This window comes from Gekko japonicus, unplaced genomic scaffold (assembly GCF_001447785.1).
Source record: "Gekko japonicus isolate JY-2015 unplaced genomic scaffold, Gekko_japonicus_V1.1 scaffold156, whole genome shotgun sequence".
NCBI lineage: Eukaryota > Metazoa > Chordata > Lepidosauria > Squamata > Gekkonidae > Gekko > Gekko japonicus.
Window position 1 is genome coordinate 154566 of NW_015166424.1, and position 18412 is coordinate 172977.

An 18412-nucleotide genomic window follows, 5' to 3' on the forward strand; every position below is an offset into this window, starting at 1 on the left:
CCCCCCCCCGCCCACCCCCCCCCCCCCCACCACCTGTCTCCCCCCCCCCCCGACTCTGGAGATCTCCTCCGCCGCTGCTGTCACCGCCAATCTCCTCTCCCCCCCCCGCTCCTGCAATGAGGCCTGAGCAACTTCCAACCACCGGCCCGCAGCAGAGTTCCCAGAGCGTTCTCTGCGCATGTGCAGGGAACGCTCTTAATTTTTTTGGATTTAAATATCCCCCTTATATTTTTTCCAAGTTTTCAGATTTTTCTGTACACCTGGGGACTGCCCCGAGTGTGCAGGAAAATCTCCCTGCCCCCCAGGTGCCCCCGTTGTGTGGATTTAGATATCAGCACGCAGGGGGCAACTTGGGAATTAGAAACATAGATTCAACAAAATGAGGAGACTGAAGCAATGCTCCCTCTAAATTGTGGAGTCTTGTGAGCAAAAATTCTATTTTGTGAGCTACTGGCATTACAGTTGTGAGTAAGTGATTTGGCTACTGCATAAATTAGTTTGCTCTGGAGCTATCCTTCCTGAGCTAAGACAAAAATGAGTGAGCCGGAGGCAGATAAACCAAGGCGAAGGAGTTATTGCAAATGCAGTAATGATGGCCATGGGACTGGTAACAGACCTTCACAACAATGGTAATGGCTCCCAAAGTAATGAGGACGGACTAAGAATAGCACACAGTAATAAGAAGTATCTTGTCTATCTTAAACTAGTGTCGCTTAATCCAGCAACAAGTTCTAGCTCCCAAAAACTGCAGATTGCTTCTGACCACTTCGTCCTCCAAACAAAACGATGCCTGAAGATTCCTCTGGTGGTGGTGGAAAGTGTCAAGTCACAGGTGGCTTATGGTGACCCCACAGGGTTTTCAAGGGAAGAGATATTCAGGAGTGGTTTGCCATTACTCGGGTCTGTGTCTCTGCGTAGCAACCCTGGACTTCCTTGGTGGTCTCCCACCCAAATACTAACCAGAGCCAAGCCTGCTTAGCTTCTGAGATCTGAGGAGATCAGGATAGCCTGAGCTATCCAGGTCAGGGATTCCTTTTTTTTGGCCCCTCAAAGGGGATTTTTTTAAAGTTGCATTTTCTAAAACTACAACAGAAATAAGGGAGGGGAAATCTACAATCTATGGGAAAAAGTAAAGAAACCTAACTAAAACCCCAAGTGTGGAGATTATACAATGCTTAGAAAACTGTTGTTACTTACAGGTCAGGGATTCCTCAAGGAAACACTTAAATTATCTGGGAATCATGATATGGGAAGGCAGAGGACGATTCCTTGGCAGCTATAATTCACACAGTGCTAGAACTGAAGGTGGGAAAAAAATGGCGTGGCCATAGATTGCAGGTGGTTCATAAGAATTCTGTCCCTTTCGTAACCACATATGCAAATATGCCATTGGGCAGGAGGGAAAACAACCATGAGGTTGCTCAAACCCAATCTCCCTAAGACCACACATATTGCTTTCTACTTCAGTAATTAAATCATCAGTTCAATGTGCCAGAAGATGTAATTTCTAATCCACAAGAGAGTATTTTTCTGGCAGATTGTCAAGATATAAGACTATCACCACCCACAGAAAAAACTACCTCCTGGAATGAGAGTCTAAAGACACCTGAGCACCCAAGCCACAGCACGCTCTACTGATACGTAAAGCTCAGCCTGTTCAGAAACATATTTTCGTTTGCAACTGAAACAGTGGTAAAATTGGCAGTAGGCCTCAGGTTGCTGTACTCTTCCTCTGTTCACTCACTTATTCAAGAATATTCCACATTCAGATAAATGCAGGTTCCCCCCAAATGGGTCGATCATGTCTCCCACAGGGACTGGGAAGGAGGCTGAGTGGAAACAGACAGATACAAGACCCATTTGCTACTCACTCCACAGAAAGAAAATGTAATGTGAACAGGGACCAGGAATTAAAAGAATAAACACTTTTGGTTGCTCTTTTTTTTGGGGGGGGGGGGGCACTGCATGCCCTGCCAGTTTTGAAGATGATAAGAGAACTCTATCCCTAAAAACTGCACATTTTGGATGTAAACATTTATATGAAGTCAGGTTACCAATAAAATTGCCTTAATAAATTAAATTTCCTATTGTATTAATATATAGGTATCTAAATTAAGCAACTGTTGACAATCCAGTTACATTTTAGTTATACGCTGGGTCTGATTGTACTTTATATATTCTGTCGGTAAATAAATGGAAACTTCAAAGAATCGGTTGGCAGGAGTTGATTGACCTAGCATTTACATACAATCACGTTTACACAAAACAGTTAAATGCAGCTTCCCCTCAATGATAAACAAACCCATGGGTGAGAGCCAGCGTGGTGCAGAGCCAGCGTGGTGTAGTGGCTCAGAGCAATCTGGAGAAATGGGTTCAGTTCTGCACTCCTCCACATGAAGCCAGCTGGGTGACCCTGGGTCAGTCACAGCTCTTTCAGAGCTTTCTCAGCCCCCCCAAAAATAAGTCTAGCTTGCCACCTAGTGGTGCATGACACTAATGATCTGGAACTCAAGGACGCCAGACAATCTCCAAATCTCCTGGCTATATGATACACAATGCCATACATTAATTAATTAATTAATTAAGCCCACAGGCAGGACACTGGTGAAGTCCTAAGAACACAAGAGCCCTGCTGGATCAGACCAGCGGTCCATCTAGTCCAGCATCTTGTCTGCAGCCAACCAGTTACTCTGTGGATGGCCCACAACGGGCCACAGAGGCTGCAGCCTTCCCCTGATGTTGCTTCTGGCATTGGTCTCCAGAGGTTTTACCATCCCTGGATGTGGAGGTTCCATTTAATCACCACGCCTAGTAGCCACTGATAGACCAGTCCTCCAAGAATCTTTCTAATCCCCTTTTAAAGCTGTCTACCCCTGGGGCCATCACCAATGTTCCCTCTAAGCTATGGAGTCTTGTGAGCAAAAGTTCTACTTTGTGAGCTACTGGCATTAAAGTTGTGAGCGAGCGATTTGGCTACTGCATAAATTAGTTTGCTCTGGAGCCATCCCTTCCTGAGCTAAGACAAAAATGTGTGAGCCAGAGGCTAAAAAACTGTGCGCTAGCTCACACTAACTCAGCTTAGAGGGAACACTGGCCATCACTACATCCTCTGGCAATGAATTTCCTAATTTTAATCCCTAGCTGAGTAAAGAAGTTTCCCTTTGGTCCATCCTTAATCTACTGCCCATCAGCTTCATTGGATGCCCCCAAGTTCTAGTATTTTAGGAGAAGCAGAAAAAGTTCTCTCTGTCCACCGTCTCTACCCCATGCATAATTTTATAAACTATATCGCGTTCCCCCTTAATTGCCTCTTTTCAAAACCAAAAAGTCCCAGAATCTCCATTAGGTCCAAAGGGTACACTATCCTTTCTGGCTGCCTAAAACATTCACTTCCCTGTTCAAAATATCTAACATACCTGTTTCTGGTTCAATTATTCCTTCTAGATATTTGTGTAACTGCACCTTGATTTTCAATTATTCCTTCTAGATATTTGTGTAACTGCACCTTGATTTTCTGATTCTTGTTCTTCTAAGCCAAAAGGGAAATTGGAAATTCGGAGGCTTTGATCATGTGCTCCTGCCGGCAGTTTATCGGTTGGGAATGTTGACGAGGCACATTCCATAGTCACATGCTGCCAGCTACCTGTGTCCTACTTTTATGTCATGTTTGAGCTTTAGCCTCATGTAGCAAAAAACACTGCTTGCTTCAAACATAAAACATTCTTTTATTTAACAAACTGGATGTCAATGTTATCTAAAAAGTACTTGTAAAAGGTTTGTACTTTTATAAAGCCACTATGCTCCTGGTCCATTCATTCCTCATGTTCGGAATACCAAAGGGCACGTACTCCCAATCCTAAAATGCTGTCGTCATATTTATTAATTCTATTTATGTACTTACAAAATGCAAAATTCCTCTGAAGATGGGCCAGTCTTTTCCTTCTGGGTATGTTGATTTAAGATCACTTACAAATAATGCGCACAGCGTGCCACGGATCCACTCCAGAAAATAAAAGTAAACACTCCCGGTAGAGACCCAATATAACTTCCTGAAACATGATCTCAAGAGTTAACCCTTGCGTTGACACAGTGACTGGAACAAAATCCTTTGCTTTCCTTTCCCACTTGTACTAATGAGCTCATTCTTCCTCTGTTTTGATGAGTCTTTCTGCTAACTTTCACTGCAATTTCTTGTGGTGCAATTTAAGGTTGAATCTTTCCCTGAAGATCTACAACTTCTATTAGAATATGAGTAGAATTCTGATTTTTGCAAGGAAGAGCAAGAGATCTGATGGCAGGGTTTAAGTATTCCCAGACTCCAACCCCCCACCCCATCAGATGTTTCGGTACAGGCTGTAGTCTGAACTCCTGATGAACATTAGGCAGCACAGTTCACCAGGGCAGATCCCCTGCAAATCTGCATGCATACTTGGGAAGAGGCAATGTGTTGTTCTGGTCTAAATATCCACATTCTACCCACAGGGCATTAAGTATTATCTACCCAGAAGAGATGATCTCAGATGGTGGTGGCATTAGCATTTGGTACTTAAGAACAAGTCCTCAGGTGTAAACTACATATGTGTGAGGTCTCATACCCCACAGGTTTTATATATGCCACTCCAAACTCCTTGGATGAAAGGCAAAATACATAAATTTAAGTTTAGGAATAGATGATGTGTGCATGAATCACAGCTTTGGCCTCCTATAAACAAGTGGTGACAAACACAAAATGTAAGGCTACATACATTTTTGTAGATATACTGTAGGTAAGGCTGAGACAGTGAGAAGGACTCCTTTAAGAAGGGTTTGTTTTGAAGTGGCAAAGAAATTGGTTTTAAGATGGTGACTTAACTACAGTTTCCTTAGCTATTCTAGATAGAACTATCAGACGATAAAATGATGACAGAAGTCTCAGCACACCATTTTGCCAAACTATTTTATAAAGCCAAACAAATTTAAAATTCATTTCTTTTGTACACCCCTTTTTGTTGCATCTGCCTGTATTCTGTAGTTTCTGAGGATAATTTGCCCCTTTCTCATATCATGTCCTACTTCTGTTTTTCACATGTGAACCTCATTTCAAAATAGCAACACATAGCCAAGATCTACATTTTCCATTTCTGCACATGATGTGGCATAATCTCTATGGTATAAATCAGTATAGGTTTTCACCAAAGCTTTCTTCCCTCCTTGGTTTTAAACTAGAAAGGAAACAAAGCCTCTCTGAAGTCTAAGGCAGACAGCCCTTTAAAAAACAAGCCCCCCCTTTTTACAGTCCATCAGGAAAATGTAGCATTACCAAGAGCCTTTTAAAAAATATGCTGAATGTTATGGAAATGCGGCAACATGAATGATATCTTTCAGAGTTGCAGTGGAATCCATAAACGATACCTAATTAAGAAACAACTGGCATCCATGCAGAATTTCAAGTCAGGAAAAATGGTAACTTCATATGTATGGTTTAGCAAACCAAGTCAGGAAATATTTTAGTGGCTGATTTTTTAATGCTGAAATTACTACCCATTTTACAATACCACACTACTGAAATATCTAGCAAATAATTGCAATACCAGTAAGTAACGAATAATTATTTTCAGCCTTATCAGTTAGGGTTGCCAGTTCTGAGTTGAGACATACTGGAGACTGGGGGATAAAACTGGGGGAGGGGGGCAGTGTTTGAAGAGGGTATAATGCCATGGAGGCTTCCTAGAGAGGAACTTATTGCTGTAGTATGGAGATCGCCTGTAATTCTGGGAGCTCTACAGACCCCACCTGGAGGTTGACAATCTCTATACCGGGGGTGGCCAAATTTGCTCAACATAGGATAAACCTCAGATGTTTGAGAGCCACAAGATATGAACAAATATTACACGCACATTTTAATTTTTTTTAATATGCAAATTTGCTTTTTTATTAACATGAAATGAGACTGCCAAAAATAAAAACAAAAGGGGTAAAAACAGATACTGCTAATGATATTTATTTGTCCAATGATATTTGTTTGCTAATGACATTTATTTGTCTAAGAGAGAGAGATGGAAAGAAAGGATGAAAGGGGTAGAAAGAGAAAGAGAAAGAGAGAGAGAGAGACAGGGAGAGAGAGAGACAGGGAGAGAGAGAGACAGGAAGAAAGGAAGAAAGGAAGACAGAAAGGAAGACAGACAGGAAGGAAGACAGACAGGAAGGAAGGAAGGAAGGAAGGAAGGAAGGAAGGAAGGAAGGAAGGAAGGAAGGAAGGAAGGAAGGAAGGAAGAAAGAAAGAAAGAAAGAAAGAAAGAAAGAAAGAAAGAACTGTGCCTGAAACTGACATGCTGAGAGCGCCCGGTGAGAGTACCTACCGAAGACCGTGTTTTCCAATGGTTGCTACTCCAAAGGTGTCCCCATGTCTAGTGCATGCCATAGAACAACGCACGTGGTCGCAGAAAGCACAAAACGCCATTTCAAACCAGCCACATGGTCACCTACATCCAGGGCCCCCTCCCCCTCGCACCTATGAAGCTGCACGTACTCACAAAGACCCGGTATTCAGCCTGGCCGCATGGACATGAGTCATCCATCTGCATACGAACACCCCTAGCCCAGGTGTCTTGATTGAGTTAGCAACTAGATCTCAAACTGCCCTCCAGTTTCCTGGTCCACCCAGAAAAATACAGTAACCAATCACTAACCTCTTGGCTATGACAGAACCTGAGTGTCATAGGGGAGGACCCCTGGACCCAGCTCCTCCGCTAGACCCCTTTAGATATAATCAAGAACGCACCCCATAGCTCGCTCTCTTGCTTGCTCTCTCTCTTGAGTTCTTGACCTCTCTCCCAGGACCCTGAAACCCCTCATCGCTCTCTAACGACGTCCTCTACAAAACCTGCTTTTCCTCTTAAGCCCAGCTTGCTATCCCATATCCTACCCGTCCTTCTTTGCACTCTAGAACTGTGCAGCTAGAGTCTCTTTGGCACGTGTTCTTAGCTGGTCTGAGTCCATTCGCCATTCTTTTCCAATTTTCTCCCCATCCTTACCCCTTTGCTGGAAGTTTGGAGCCACGCAGTTGCAGCTAGGTAATTATAACACAGCGCATCAACCACCATAACTGTGTTATATTATTCTGTCTTTAATTTCTTAGTCTTGTGTGCTTGTGATTATTGTGTATTATTGAGTGAAGTGTGTCAGTAAACTATTATCATTATTAAGGAAGTTTGCCTCAGTCTTTCATTTGGGAACCTCGGAAACAGTGCCATCCTCCGTAAACAGACGGAAGAATCCCGATAAAAATAACTGTACCGGTTGTTTCCCTTAAGGAGCAATTCGGCTAACAGCCTCCCCTTTGCTTCCCCAGCTGCCCTTCTGGGAGCCGCACAGTATGTGTGAAAGAGCCGCATGTTAAAACTCTAATTTTAAGCTGTATGTGATCTGTTTTTCTTATTCTTATTTTGTAAACGGCCTCAGACAGGATTCCTGGAGAAACGGCGTAAAAGTGTTCTAAAGAAATAAAATAAAGATCTCATTTTGTTTTACAAAGGGGGGGGAAGACAAACAGAAGTCACAGAACATTTAGTTTCCTCAGACATATCTATCTGCAATATAGTACTAAAATAAACGATATGCATGTGTGTAAAGTGCTGTTAAGTAGCAAATGACTCATGGTGACCCCTCATGGGGGTTTCAAGGCAAGAGGTGAGCAGACGTGGTTTAACATTCCCTTCCTCTGCATAACAACCCTGGACTTCCTTGGTGGTCTCTGATCCAAGTACTAACCAGAGCCAACTCCACTTAGGTTCTGAGAACAGATGAGACTGGGAGGTTTTTTGGTGGTGATGGAAGTAGGGTTGCCAAGTGGCACTTACCCTTCCAGCGGGGGACTCCAGTTTGGCTCCCGGTGCGCCGCACGCACATCACAGCGAAGTGACGTTATCACGCCGGGCACGCTTGTATGGCTGTGGCCCCGCCCCCAGCGTGCCCGGCGTCATAACGTCACTTCCCTGTAACGTGGATGGTGGGGCGTGGTTCCCCCCGGGGCCCGATTCCCTGGTGTGGGGGAACGGGCCTCTGGGGTGGGGGGATTTCCGCCCCCCCAGGGGGATTTGGCAGCCCTAGATGGAAGTACAGGCATGTTACTATTCCTCTGACCAGGCTGTATATTAATATGCCAATAATCCAATCTTGCCAATTATTAAGTTTTCAGTTTTGCATGCAACTAATTTTGAATGCAACATGTCATCTTTACTTCACATCCAAACAGGAAAATTGAAGGGGTGAATAATTACAATTGCAAAATATCTAGTGATGTGTAGATTCTGTATAAATATGTTGTGTGTAACAGACTACACTGCTGTTGCAGTAACCTTAACTCAGAAGTCTCTCACTGGACAGATCGAGGGGTAAATTATATTAGAGTCTGAACATCTGTGAATGGATCTTTCCAACATGACTACATTACTTAAAGGAAAATATCAGCTGTGTGGAGTCTGGAAGGGAAGAAAGTGCTGATTAAAAATAATAAAAGCCCCCTGGTGGTGGAGGGAGGAAATGGCTGCTGAGAGGACAGTGGCAGGGGAAATGGCTGCCGTGTGTGGCAGAAAATTCAAATTTATCCATGCACACTTTACGTAGATGTTCCCCAAAACTTTGGAGCAAAGCAGGTTTGAGAAAGATCAGAGAAAAGCCACAGAAACCTCCCTTGCAAAAGCATTTCACTTGAGGCAGATCGCTTGTGCGGAAGACCCCTAGGAAGAGACCATATCCCTTCGTGCTCTACAGTGTTACACAAAAACGTCAAATTTGTTTTATCATCAACCACGATTTATTTATTTATTTATTTTAAAATTTACCTCGCTACAGTGTTTAACAGACAATCTATAAGCCATCAACCACTGAAGGTGTTTGGGAGCAAAAGATCTCACATGTGCCATAGTATCCACCTAAATCTCCTCCACATGAGTATTCCATAGGGTTGCCAAGTCAAAAAAACTCACCGGCGGGGGAGCCTCGCCAGGCTCCGGGAGCTGTCCTTGGATGCGCGCGCACCACCAGCACATCACCAGAAGTGACGCGCGACGTCGACCACGTTGGGGGCGTGGCCCGGGTCATCGGAGGGAAAACCATAGAGTTTTCCCTCCGATGATCCGGGCCACGCCCCAAACGTGATCGACGTGGTTGTGTCACCTCCGGTGACGCAGCCTCGCTGCGCTTCGGGGGTGGAGTTCCCCCCGGGGCCCGATTCTGCGGCGGTGGAAATCGGGCCTCCAAAGCGGGGGGATATCCACCACCCGCCCCCACTTGGCAGCCCTAGTATTCCACAAGGTAGGTTGTAGAACTGAAAAGGCATGGGTTCAAGCTGCAACAGAATGGACCTGCCAGATCAAGGGCACCAGAAGAACCTGCTGATTGAAGCTGGCACATGGGTTCATTTTGAGAAAGGCTATCCTTTAGGCAGAACATGTGTTAGACAGACTGCTTGCACAAAATCTTGCTTTAAGTCAAAGATAACAGTGCACGTGGGTGTGCAAGATTTATTCCAGCGTTAGTTCATTAATTGGGTATAATAATCTGAACCTTAAAACACGGCAATGTTTTACAACACAAGGACATTTGATCCCCCAACTGTTTGGACTGCAAATTTTGATCAGAATCCTTGAGCACTCAAAAATGTTCATTTTTTAAACTTAATAATAAGTGCTTTGTGAATGTATGTTCCCAATACTCTGTCCTCCTGTCCTTTCCCCTTCATTATTTCCTCTGGAGCCATTATTTCCTGTGGGTAGCCCTGGCTTCTCCAGCACCACACGATTGGCTTATCCACCAGGCTTCCCAGGAAACGCAGGGGCGCACCTGACAGTCTGGTGGGCCAGTGAAGTCTCACATGAGTGCACAAGCCCACTCACCAGCCAGCCACGAACCAGTCAGTTTCCAATACTGGCTATCTTAAGTTCCCCTTCCTTCCCCAATTATCGGCTGTTAGCTGACTTAACCGCTGTTAAAAGGATGGACAGAGGCCAGGTCTACCTGCCACTGGACATATTGGGGTCACTAGACTTATTGAGAGGGCAGGTCTACCCAAGTCTGGAAACTCTGGGATAATGAACAGTTTGCCTGCTCCAAAATCCAGATCCAAAATGAATTCAGTTTTTTTGCATGTTAGGCCACACACCCCTAATGTAGCCAATTCTAATGTAGCCAATTCTAATGAGTTTCTGCTGTTGGGTTTGGCCTATTATGCTAATGAGTGCCTGCTGGGTGTGGCCAACTCAGGAGCCAGCCGGAACTCCGTTCCTGTGCGTTCCTGCCCAAAAATAGCCCTCGCCCTATGCAATATTCCTAACTGAAACCTGATCTATGTAATTACCTTTTAGTTAGTAGGACTACTAAACAGTGTGCAAGCTTTTAGGTTCACCAGAACTCTTCATAAGGCAGGACGTTAAAAAGTAAGAGGCAAGGAGAGATGTTTAAGTACAGGATTCCTGTTCTTGTCAGGAATCCTGTGCTTAATGCTGTCAGCTCTGTAAATATAAAGTGGGGCTCTGGGGGCCAGTTGCAACCTCATGCCTCGCTTTAAACTAATCTCCAGAATTCTTAATACAACGACTACCAGATAATTCCTTGCTCTTGCCCTACAAGAGATCTGTGAAATCTCATTTGGTGTCAGAGAGATCCAAGAAAATTGCTGCCCCTTGTAATTTGGATGTAGAGATACCATTTTGTCTCTTCTTGGTTGCAAAAACCAGGGTGCAGCCCTACACCAAAAGCATGGGTCATGCTGCCAACAGGAACTCCCTGCCCTCCTCTAAGTGGCAGCCTTTCAATACTCAGAGAGTCACCATGTTCCCCCCTCAACCTCCTCGTCTCCAGACTGAACGTTTCCAGGTCCCTCAGCCTTTTCTCATAGGGCTTGGTCTCCAGGCCCCTGATCATCCTCGTTGCTCTGTTCTGCATCTGCTGAATTCTGTCCACATCCTTTTTGAAATGAGGCCTCCAGAACTGCACACAGGACTCCAGGTGCAGCCTGTCCAACACATTCTACAGCGAGACTATGACATCTTGCAATCTGGATGTTAGGTTGATACACCTCAAGAGAGCATCAGCCCTTTTTGCTGCTGCATCACACTGCTCATAATTAGCTTACAGTCCACCCGTACCCCAAGATCTTGTTCACACACACTGCTACCCAGAAGTGTATCCCCCATCCAGTATGCGTGCTTCTCATTTTTGTTACCTAGATGTAGAATTGCATCTTATTCTGTGTTGAATTGCATCTTATTCACATCTACTTTTCCAGTGCATTCAGATCTTGTCGATTTCTATAACTTCTGGTGTGTTTCCTACTCCTCCAAATTCGGTGTCATCTGTATTGAAAAGTACCAGGCCCATAACCAAGCTCTATGGCACCCCACTAGATATCTCCTTCCAATCAGATGAAATGCTGCTGACCAGCATTCTCCAACCAGTTCCCTATCCAGTTAACTATCCTAGAGATCAGTCTGCAGTTCTAGTTTACTCTTCAGAACACTATGGGGGACCGGCTTTACTGAAATCCAGGTAAACGTGACATCCAGGTAAACAATGTTCCCATGATCCAGTAAGCCTGTCTCTCAATTAAAAAATGGACGCGAGGCTGGTCTGACAGGACCTGTTGGGGACAAATATATGCTGACTTCCCCGTATCACCAAGCTGTGCTTCAGATACTCGCAGACTGTCTCCTTTAGAATCTGGTCCAATACCTTCCCTGGGACAGATGTCAGACTGACGAGCCTGTAGTTCCCTTGGTCATCCTTCCTTCCTCTTTTGAGGATTTGGATAACATTCGCCCTCCTCCAGTCTTGTGGCACATCTCCCATCCTCCAAGAGATCTTGAAGTTGATGGACAAAGGCTCTGCAAACTCTCTAGAAAGTTCTTTGAGCACTCTTGGGTGTACATTATCTGGCCCAAGTGATTTGTACTCACCCAGTGCAGCAAGGTGCCTCTCAACAACCTCTGTGTCCATGTCAACCAGCAGTCTGGACAACATGCCTTGCCTACCACCATCTCCAGAAGGGCCTGTAAGTTCTGTGCACACTTTCAGTTTGGCCTTGGTGCCACAGATGAGGTAACAGTGTAACCCAGATAGGGTTGCCAAATCCACTTACCCCTCAGAGCGGGGGAGCCTCGTTGGTGTCCGGGAGTTCCTTTTGGGTGCGTGTGTGTGCGCGCGCCGGCAGGACGTCACCAGAAGTGACGTCCGACGTTGCTGACGTTGGGGGCGTGGCCGAGCTCGTTGGGGGAAAAACCTTATGGTTTCCCCCCCAACGAGCTCAGCCACGCCCCCAACGTCAGCAACATGGCTGCGTCACCTCTGGTGACGTGGCTTCGGGGGCGGGGTTCCCCCCGGGCCCCGATTATGCCGGGGCGGAAATCGGGGCTCCAAAGCAGGGGATTCCCCGCCCCCCGGGCCCATTTGGCAGAGTGTACCAACAGTGAAAATATTGCAAGGATCCAATTTACACTATTAATGAACAAAATCAAGAATAAATCATGAACATCAGTGTGCATTGATATCTTTGACTTAAAGCAAACTTTGTGCAAGCAGTCTGTCTAACACATGTTAGATGGGCAAGCATATCTGTCTTTCAGGCAAGCTAGACTGTGCTACTGATCTTACTGAAGGACAAGAAACACAACCACTGCACTAACAAGCATCTGTGTTAAGAGTCACATTGAAGCAAATTACTCACTGCTTGTACAGTGTAAACAGTGTCTGATTTTGTACCTAGAATCAGATCAGCAGCATTCCCAGAGTAATGAGGGTTGCTGATATGTTAGTATTAAAGGTGATCCAAAATTCTTGGGATCAATATACCTGGAAGATTTTCTAACGGGGTATAATTTTCTTGAGATCATTCAGTGTAACATTGAAGACTTATTTATATCTTGCCTAACTAGCTGAAAGAAGCTCCCAAAGTGTTTCAATTAAAAAAAAAGATTAGACTACTTTACCAAATAGAATTCTAACTTTTTTAAAACTACACTGTCCATTCCATCATACAGTAATACATCTTTGTATATATGTTGGTGCATACAGATGTGTGATATATGTACGCATACATGTATATATTTCATTAAAACAAGTTAAATTCTACTATATATTTGAAAAAGTGCACTACTTGGACACTTCATCAAGCTCAATATAGCTAATTATAGAATTTTAAAAACTGACATATAACAATTTGGAGAGGGAAAATTGTAATTCTCCAATAATAGTCTATTTCCAGAACATGAAAGCACTAGATGAGAGAACATTCATTTACTTTCAAGATTATTTCCAAACAGTAAGGTCTAACGTCAAATTGAACAATATGAGATCCCTACCTCTAAGCCTGTAATTAATATTAGTACAGAGGAAGCACGAGGGAACAAAACTAATCCAAAGCCCTTGAGGATTTACGGTTCAGGGCTAGTTGTAAACAAAACACTATTTGTAAAACATGGTATATGAATTGCTTGTCATGTGCCTTACAGTAAATTCTAAGAGCCCTACCACAGGGTGCATTTTCCATGTAAGAGAAGTCGATGTTGGATCAGGCCAATGGCCTGTCTAGTCCAACACTCTGTCACACAGTGGCCAAAAATACCAGGTGCCATCAGGAGGTCCATCAGTGGGGCCAGGACACTAGAAGCCCTCCCACTGTTGCGCCCCCCCCCCAGCACCAAGAATACAGTGCATCACTTGAATACCAAGAATATTCCCTCTTGAAGCCGTACATGCTTGTAGCCACCACCACCTCCTGTGGCTTTTCTTTAAAAAGCTGTCCAATGTATTTATTTAAAATATTTACATCTAGCCCTTCCATCAAGCTCAGATAGGCTCACAAAGATCAACATAAACATTCTTTAACATTGCAGAAGTGGAAACCTAGTGTCAGGACCACCTTGAAGAGATGTTCCCCTATGACCAAATTGAAATGGATCACTTACAGCTTTTCACCCCTCTGTTGGTGCACACACAAAAAATAGAAGGGTATCTTTAAATGCAATTTCTATCCAGTTTCAGAATGGATTGATGGCCATTCAGGAAGTCTGATTTGCAGTCACATGCTAACCTTTCTGCACTTCATTACAAAGCATGTGCGTTTCTGACAGACTTCAAAAAGACTAAAGTGAGATGTTTTGAAATCTGTACCTGTCTCTGATTCCCAGTCTCAATCTCCAAATGCAATGCAATACTTCTAGGGCACTCAATCTGAAGGCAGGGCGCTTTGCTAACAACAGACTGATTGAAGAGAGGTCACTTTGCTAATAAGAAACTGACTGAAAGTGTTCCATAGTGTTAGTGCACATTAACTTACAAGACAACAAGATCTAGAAATTCTCCTACAGTGACTGAAGCCAATTCTTACAATTGCCTTCTCATGCAGATACACTCCATTAACACTGTTGTTGTTCAGTCGCACAGTCGAGTCCGACTCTTCGCGACCCCATGAACCAGCTCCCTCCAGGCCCTCCTGTCCTCCGCCGTCCTCCGAAGTTGGCTCAATTTCATGTTCGTTGCATCTTTGACACTGTCTAACCATCTCATCCTTTGCCGTCCCCGTCTTCTTTGACCTTCAATCTTTCCAAGCATCAGGGTCTTCTCCAGTGAGTGCTCCCTTCTCATTTGGTGGCCAAAGTATTTGAGCTTCAGTTTCATTATCTGGCCTTCCAGGGAACAGTCAGGGTTGATTTCTTTTAGGATTGACTGATTTGATCTTCTTGCAGTCCAAGGGACTCTCAAGAGTCTTCTCCAGCACCATAGTTCAAAAGAATCTATTCTTCGGCGCTCGGCCTTCCTTATAGTCCAACTCTCGCAGCCATACATGACTACTGGGAATACCATTGCTTTGACCATGCGGACTTTTGTTGGCAGGGTGATGTCTCTACTTTTTATCATGCTGTTATCATGGGTAGTGAAGGGCGAGGTATAAATCCAATCTCTTCTTCTCTTCTTCTTCTAATACACTTTGGGTCTCCATTGGAGAGAAAGGTGGGGTATGAATAAATAAAATAAACTGGCTCCACAATTATGAAAATGCACAGACATGTGGAACCACCATCCCCAAATTGATTCCAGCGCTTGTGGATTGACTCCTAAGAAAATCAGGAGTAAGGCAAGCATGTAGAAAAGCCCAGTGTGAACAGGCACAGATGAACACACGACCTTATGTGCATCCACCCTGTTAATGGGGCCCGTTCACCACAAACAAATTGACAATGTTCCTTGCAGGACAGCAAGAATTTCCACGTAGCTGGGGTGGGGTGCGGGGTGTTGTCCTCTCAATAGGCAGGTCTGTGAGTTTGGTTGGTCTTTCCTAGTCCTGTGTTTTACTTGAGAAGCCGCACTGTGAAACGCATTGAGTCAGATCCCTCAAGGCAAAAGGAAGCTATTATGAAGGAAAAAACACACCATAAGTCTTCAATCAGAATTTTAAAAAGACTAAGTTTCTAGAGGAGAAATGGTGTGGAAAGTTAACAAGATCTTGGCTGGTGACCGGAATTCCATCTAAGAGAAAACAGAGACGACCGATTATGCCTTTCATTCTTCTTGGAACTATCTTGTCTACTGTGGAAGAGTTGGTAGTGAAAGTTTTTTTCACACAGGTGTCTTTGTTGCACAAAAAATCCCCAAGTCTTGGTTGGGGGGATAAAGTGGCAAACAAAGAGATGGTCACAGTCCAGAGAACTTACAATATATGAATCATGCAACTGTGATAAAGAAGCATTCACAACTTTATCATGGCCAGCTTTGCATGGAACGCTCCCTTGATTTCTCCAATTTTCTTGAAGAGATCTCTAGTCCTTCCCATTCTATTGTTTTCTTCTATTACTTTGCACTGTTCATTCAGGAAGGCCTCCTTATCTCTCCTTGCTGTTCTCTGGAAATCTGCGTTCAGTTGGGTAAATCTTTCCTTTTCGCCTTTGCCTTTCGCTTTCCTTCTTTCCTCTGCTATTTGTAAAGCCTCATCAGAAAGCCACTTTGCTTTCTTACATTTCTTTTTCTTTGGGATGGTGGTGATTGCTGCCTCCTGTACGATGTCACGAACCTCTGTCCATAGTTCTTCAGGCACTCTATCTATCAAATCCAGACCCTTGAATCTATTCTTCACCTCTACTGTATATTCATCAGGGATGCGATCTAGGTCAAACCTGAATGGCCTCGTGGTTTTCCCAATTTTCTTCAGTTTAAGTCTGAATTTTGCAATGAGTAGCTCATGATCTGAACCACAGTCAGCTCCAGGTCTTGTTTTTACTGACTGGATAGAGCTTCTCCATCTTTGACTGCAAATTATATAGTCAATCTGATTTCGGTGTTGCCCATCTGGTGATGTCCATGTGTAGAGTCGCCTCTTAGGTTGTTGGAAAAGGGTGTTCGCTATGACCAGTGTGTTCTCTTGACAAAACTCTGTTAACCTTTGCCCTGCTTCATTTTGCTTTCCAAGGCCAAACTTGTCTGTTATTCCGGTTACCTTTTGACTTCCTACTTTAGCATTCCAGTCCCCTATGATGATGAGGACATCATTTTTTGGTGTTAGTTCTAGGAGGTGTTGTAGGTCATCATAGAACCGGTCCACTTCAGCCTCTTCTGCATCAGTGGTTGGGGCATAGACTTGGATTACTGTGATGTTGAATGGTTTGCCTTGGAATCGGACCGAAATCATTCTATCATTTTTGAGATTGTATCCCAGTACTGCCTTTTGCACTCTCTTGTTGACTATAAAGGCCACACCATTTTTTCTACAAGATTCCTGGCCACAGTAGTAGATATAATGGTCTTCTGAGTTAAATTCGCCCATTCCTGTCCACTTTTCACTGATTCCTAAGATATCGTTCAGTCTTGCCATCTCATTTTTGACCACGTCAAGCTTACCCTGATTCATAGATCTTACATTCCAGGTTCCTATGCAATATTGTTCTTTGCAGCATTGGACTTTCCTTTCACCATCAGAGACATCCACAACTGAGCGTCCTTTCGGCTTTGGCCCAGCCGCTTCACTCTTTCTGGGGTTACTTGTACTTGCCCTCTGCTCTTCCTCAGTAGCATATTGGACACCTTCCGACCTGAGGGGCTCATCTTCCGGCGTCATATCTTTTAGCCTTTTGTTACTGTCCATGGGGTTTTCTTGGCAAAGATACTGGAGTGGGTTGCCATTTCCTTCTCCAGTGGATCACACTTGGTCTGAGTTCTCTGCCATTAACACTACTGCCCCCCATACCTCATGTAAGTGCAGTTCTGATGTCTTGAAGGGCTACCATTTGTGACGGCCATGACACTAAATACTTATCAAGACATTGTTCCATCTAGTATTTAGTTATGTGCTACAGAGTCAAGCCAGGGAGGTTGTGTATGTTTAAATGAAGAAAAAATGCTGAAAACACAGAGAAAGTAGGAATAGGGTTTGGAGGGTAGAACCCTCACAAAGCCCACAGCTTATATTCTCTCTCACACACACACAGTCTGCCCTCTAATATCATTTTGTTTCAGCTGGCTCCAATACTAGAAATGGGCTTGGCTGGAAGGGGGGGAAATGCTATAGCAAGTTAAGTGATTTTCAGAAGAAATTTCTACCCTGATCATTCATTCCCTTTTTCTCCTGAAATCAGACATCTCAGGGGGGCAGTGAAGTATAGTCAGGAGACCCAGGTCCAAACCCCCACTCTATCATGAATCTTACTGGGTAACCTTTGGCTAGTCACACACACTCAGCCTAACATACCTCACAGGTTGTTGTGAGGACACAGTGGAGGAGGGACGGATTCTGTTTACGATCCTGAGCTCCTGGGGGCGAAGGTAAAATGCACTGAATAAATACCATGCTTCCCTATGTGACTATGGGAGACTTTGTTTAACATGGATGTGCTGCCATCACATCTAGTTTGGCTCCACACAAGCACTTTTCCTGCTCCCACGGAGCTATGGGACCATCCTAAAAGCCAACATGGCCAAGATGAAGTAATTTCAACAAGCTATCTGGCTGTTTTTATATTCTAAATGGGAAAAAAGTCATAAGCATGCACACACACAAATATGTAATACAGGTATCAATTTTCCTCCCATACAAGTCAGGCAGAAAACTACTCACCAGATTTTCCTCTAGCCAGGCACGTATACATGCTGCAGTAGTCCCTGGGATCTGATTCCTTAAAGCCTCTCTCTCTTGAGGATCCTTGAGCATCTCTAATGCCATCTTCAGGTCTTCCAACAGGTGCAGGATTTGGAGTGTGCCAAAGTACATAGACTGAGCCGGTGACACAATATCATAGACGCCATTTGTATATTCTGCAGCCGCCTTAGTACCTAAAATAAAACAATAAGGTAAGTTGGAAGAAAACCTGGAGAACCAGTTTAACAGAAACCAGGTAGTGTGTTTCTTTATATTTAGACCCTCCTGTGTGAATGCAATCTCTGTTATCAT

General features: G+C 44.1%; 1 protein-coding gene across 1 annotated transcript in view; it reads right to left on the reverse strand.

The window, feature by feature from the left end:
- The window catches only part of PPFIBP2 (PTPRF interacting protein, binding protein 2 (liprin beta 2)), a 179234-nt gene that overhangs the window by 116216 nt on the left and 44606 nt on the right, over positions 1 to 18412 (reverse strand). The window contains exon 3 of the mRNA XM_015411715.1: positions 18080 to 18294. Coding sequence (XP_015267201.1) covers positions 18080 to 18294 — 215 coding nt within the window. The remainder of the gene's footprint in view (positions 1 to 18079; positions 18295 to 18412) is intronic.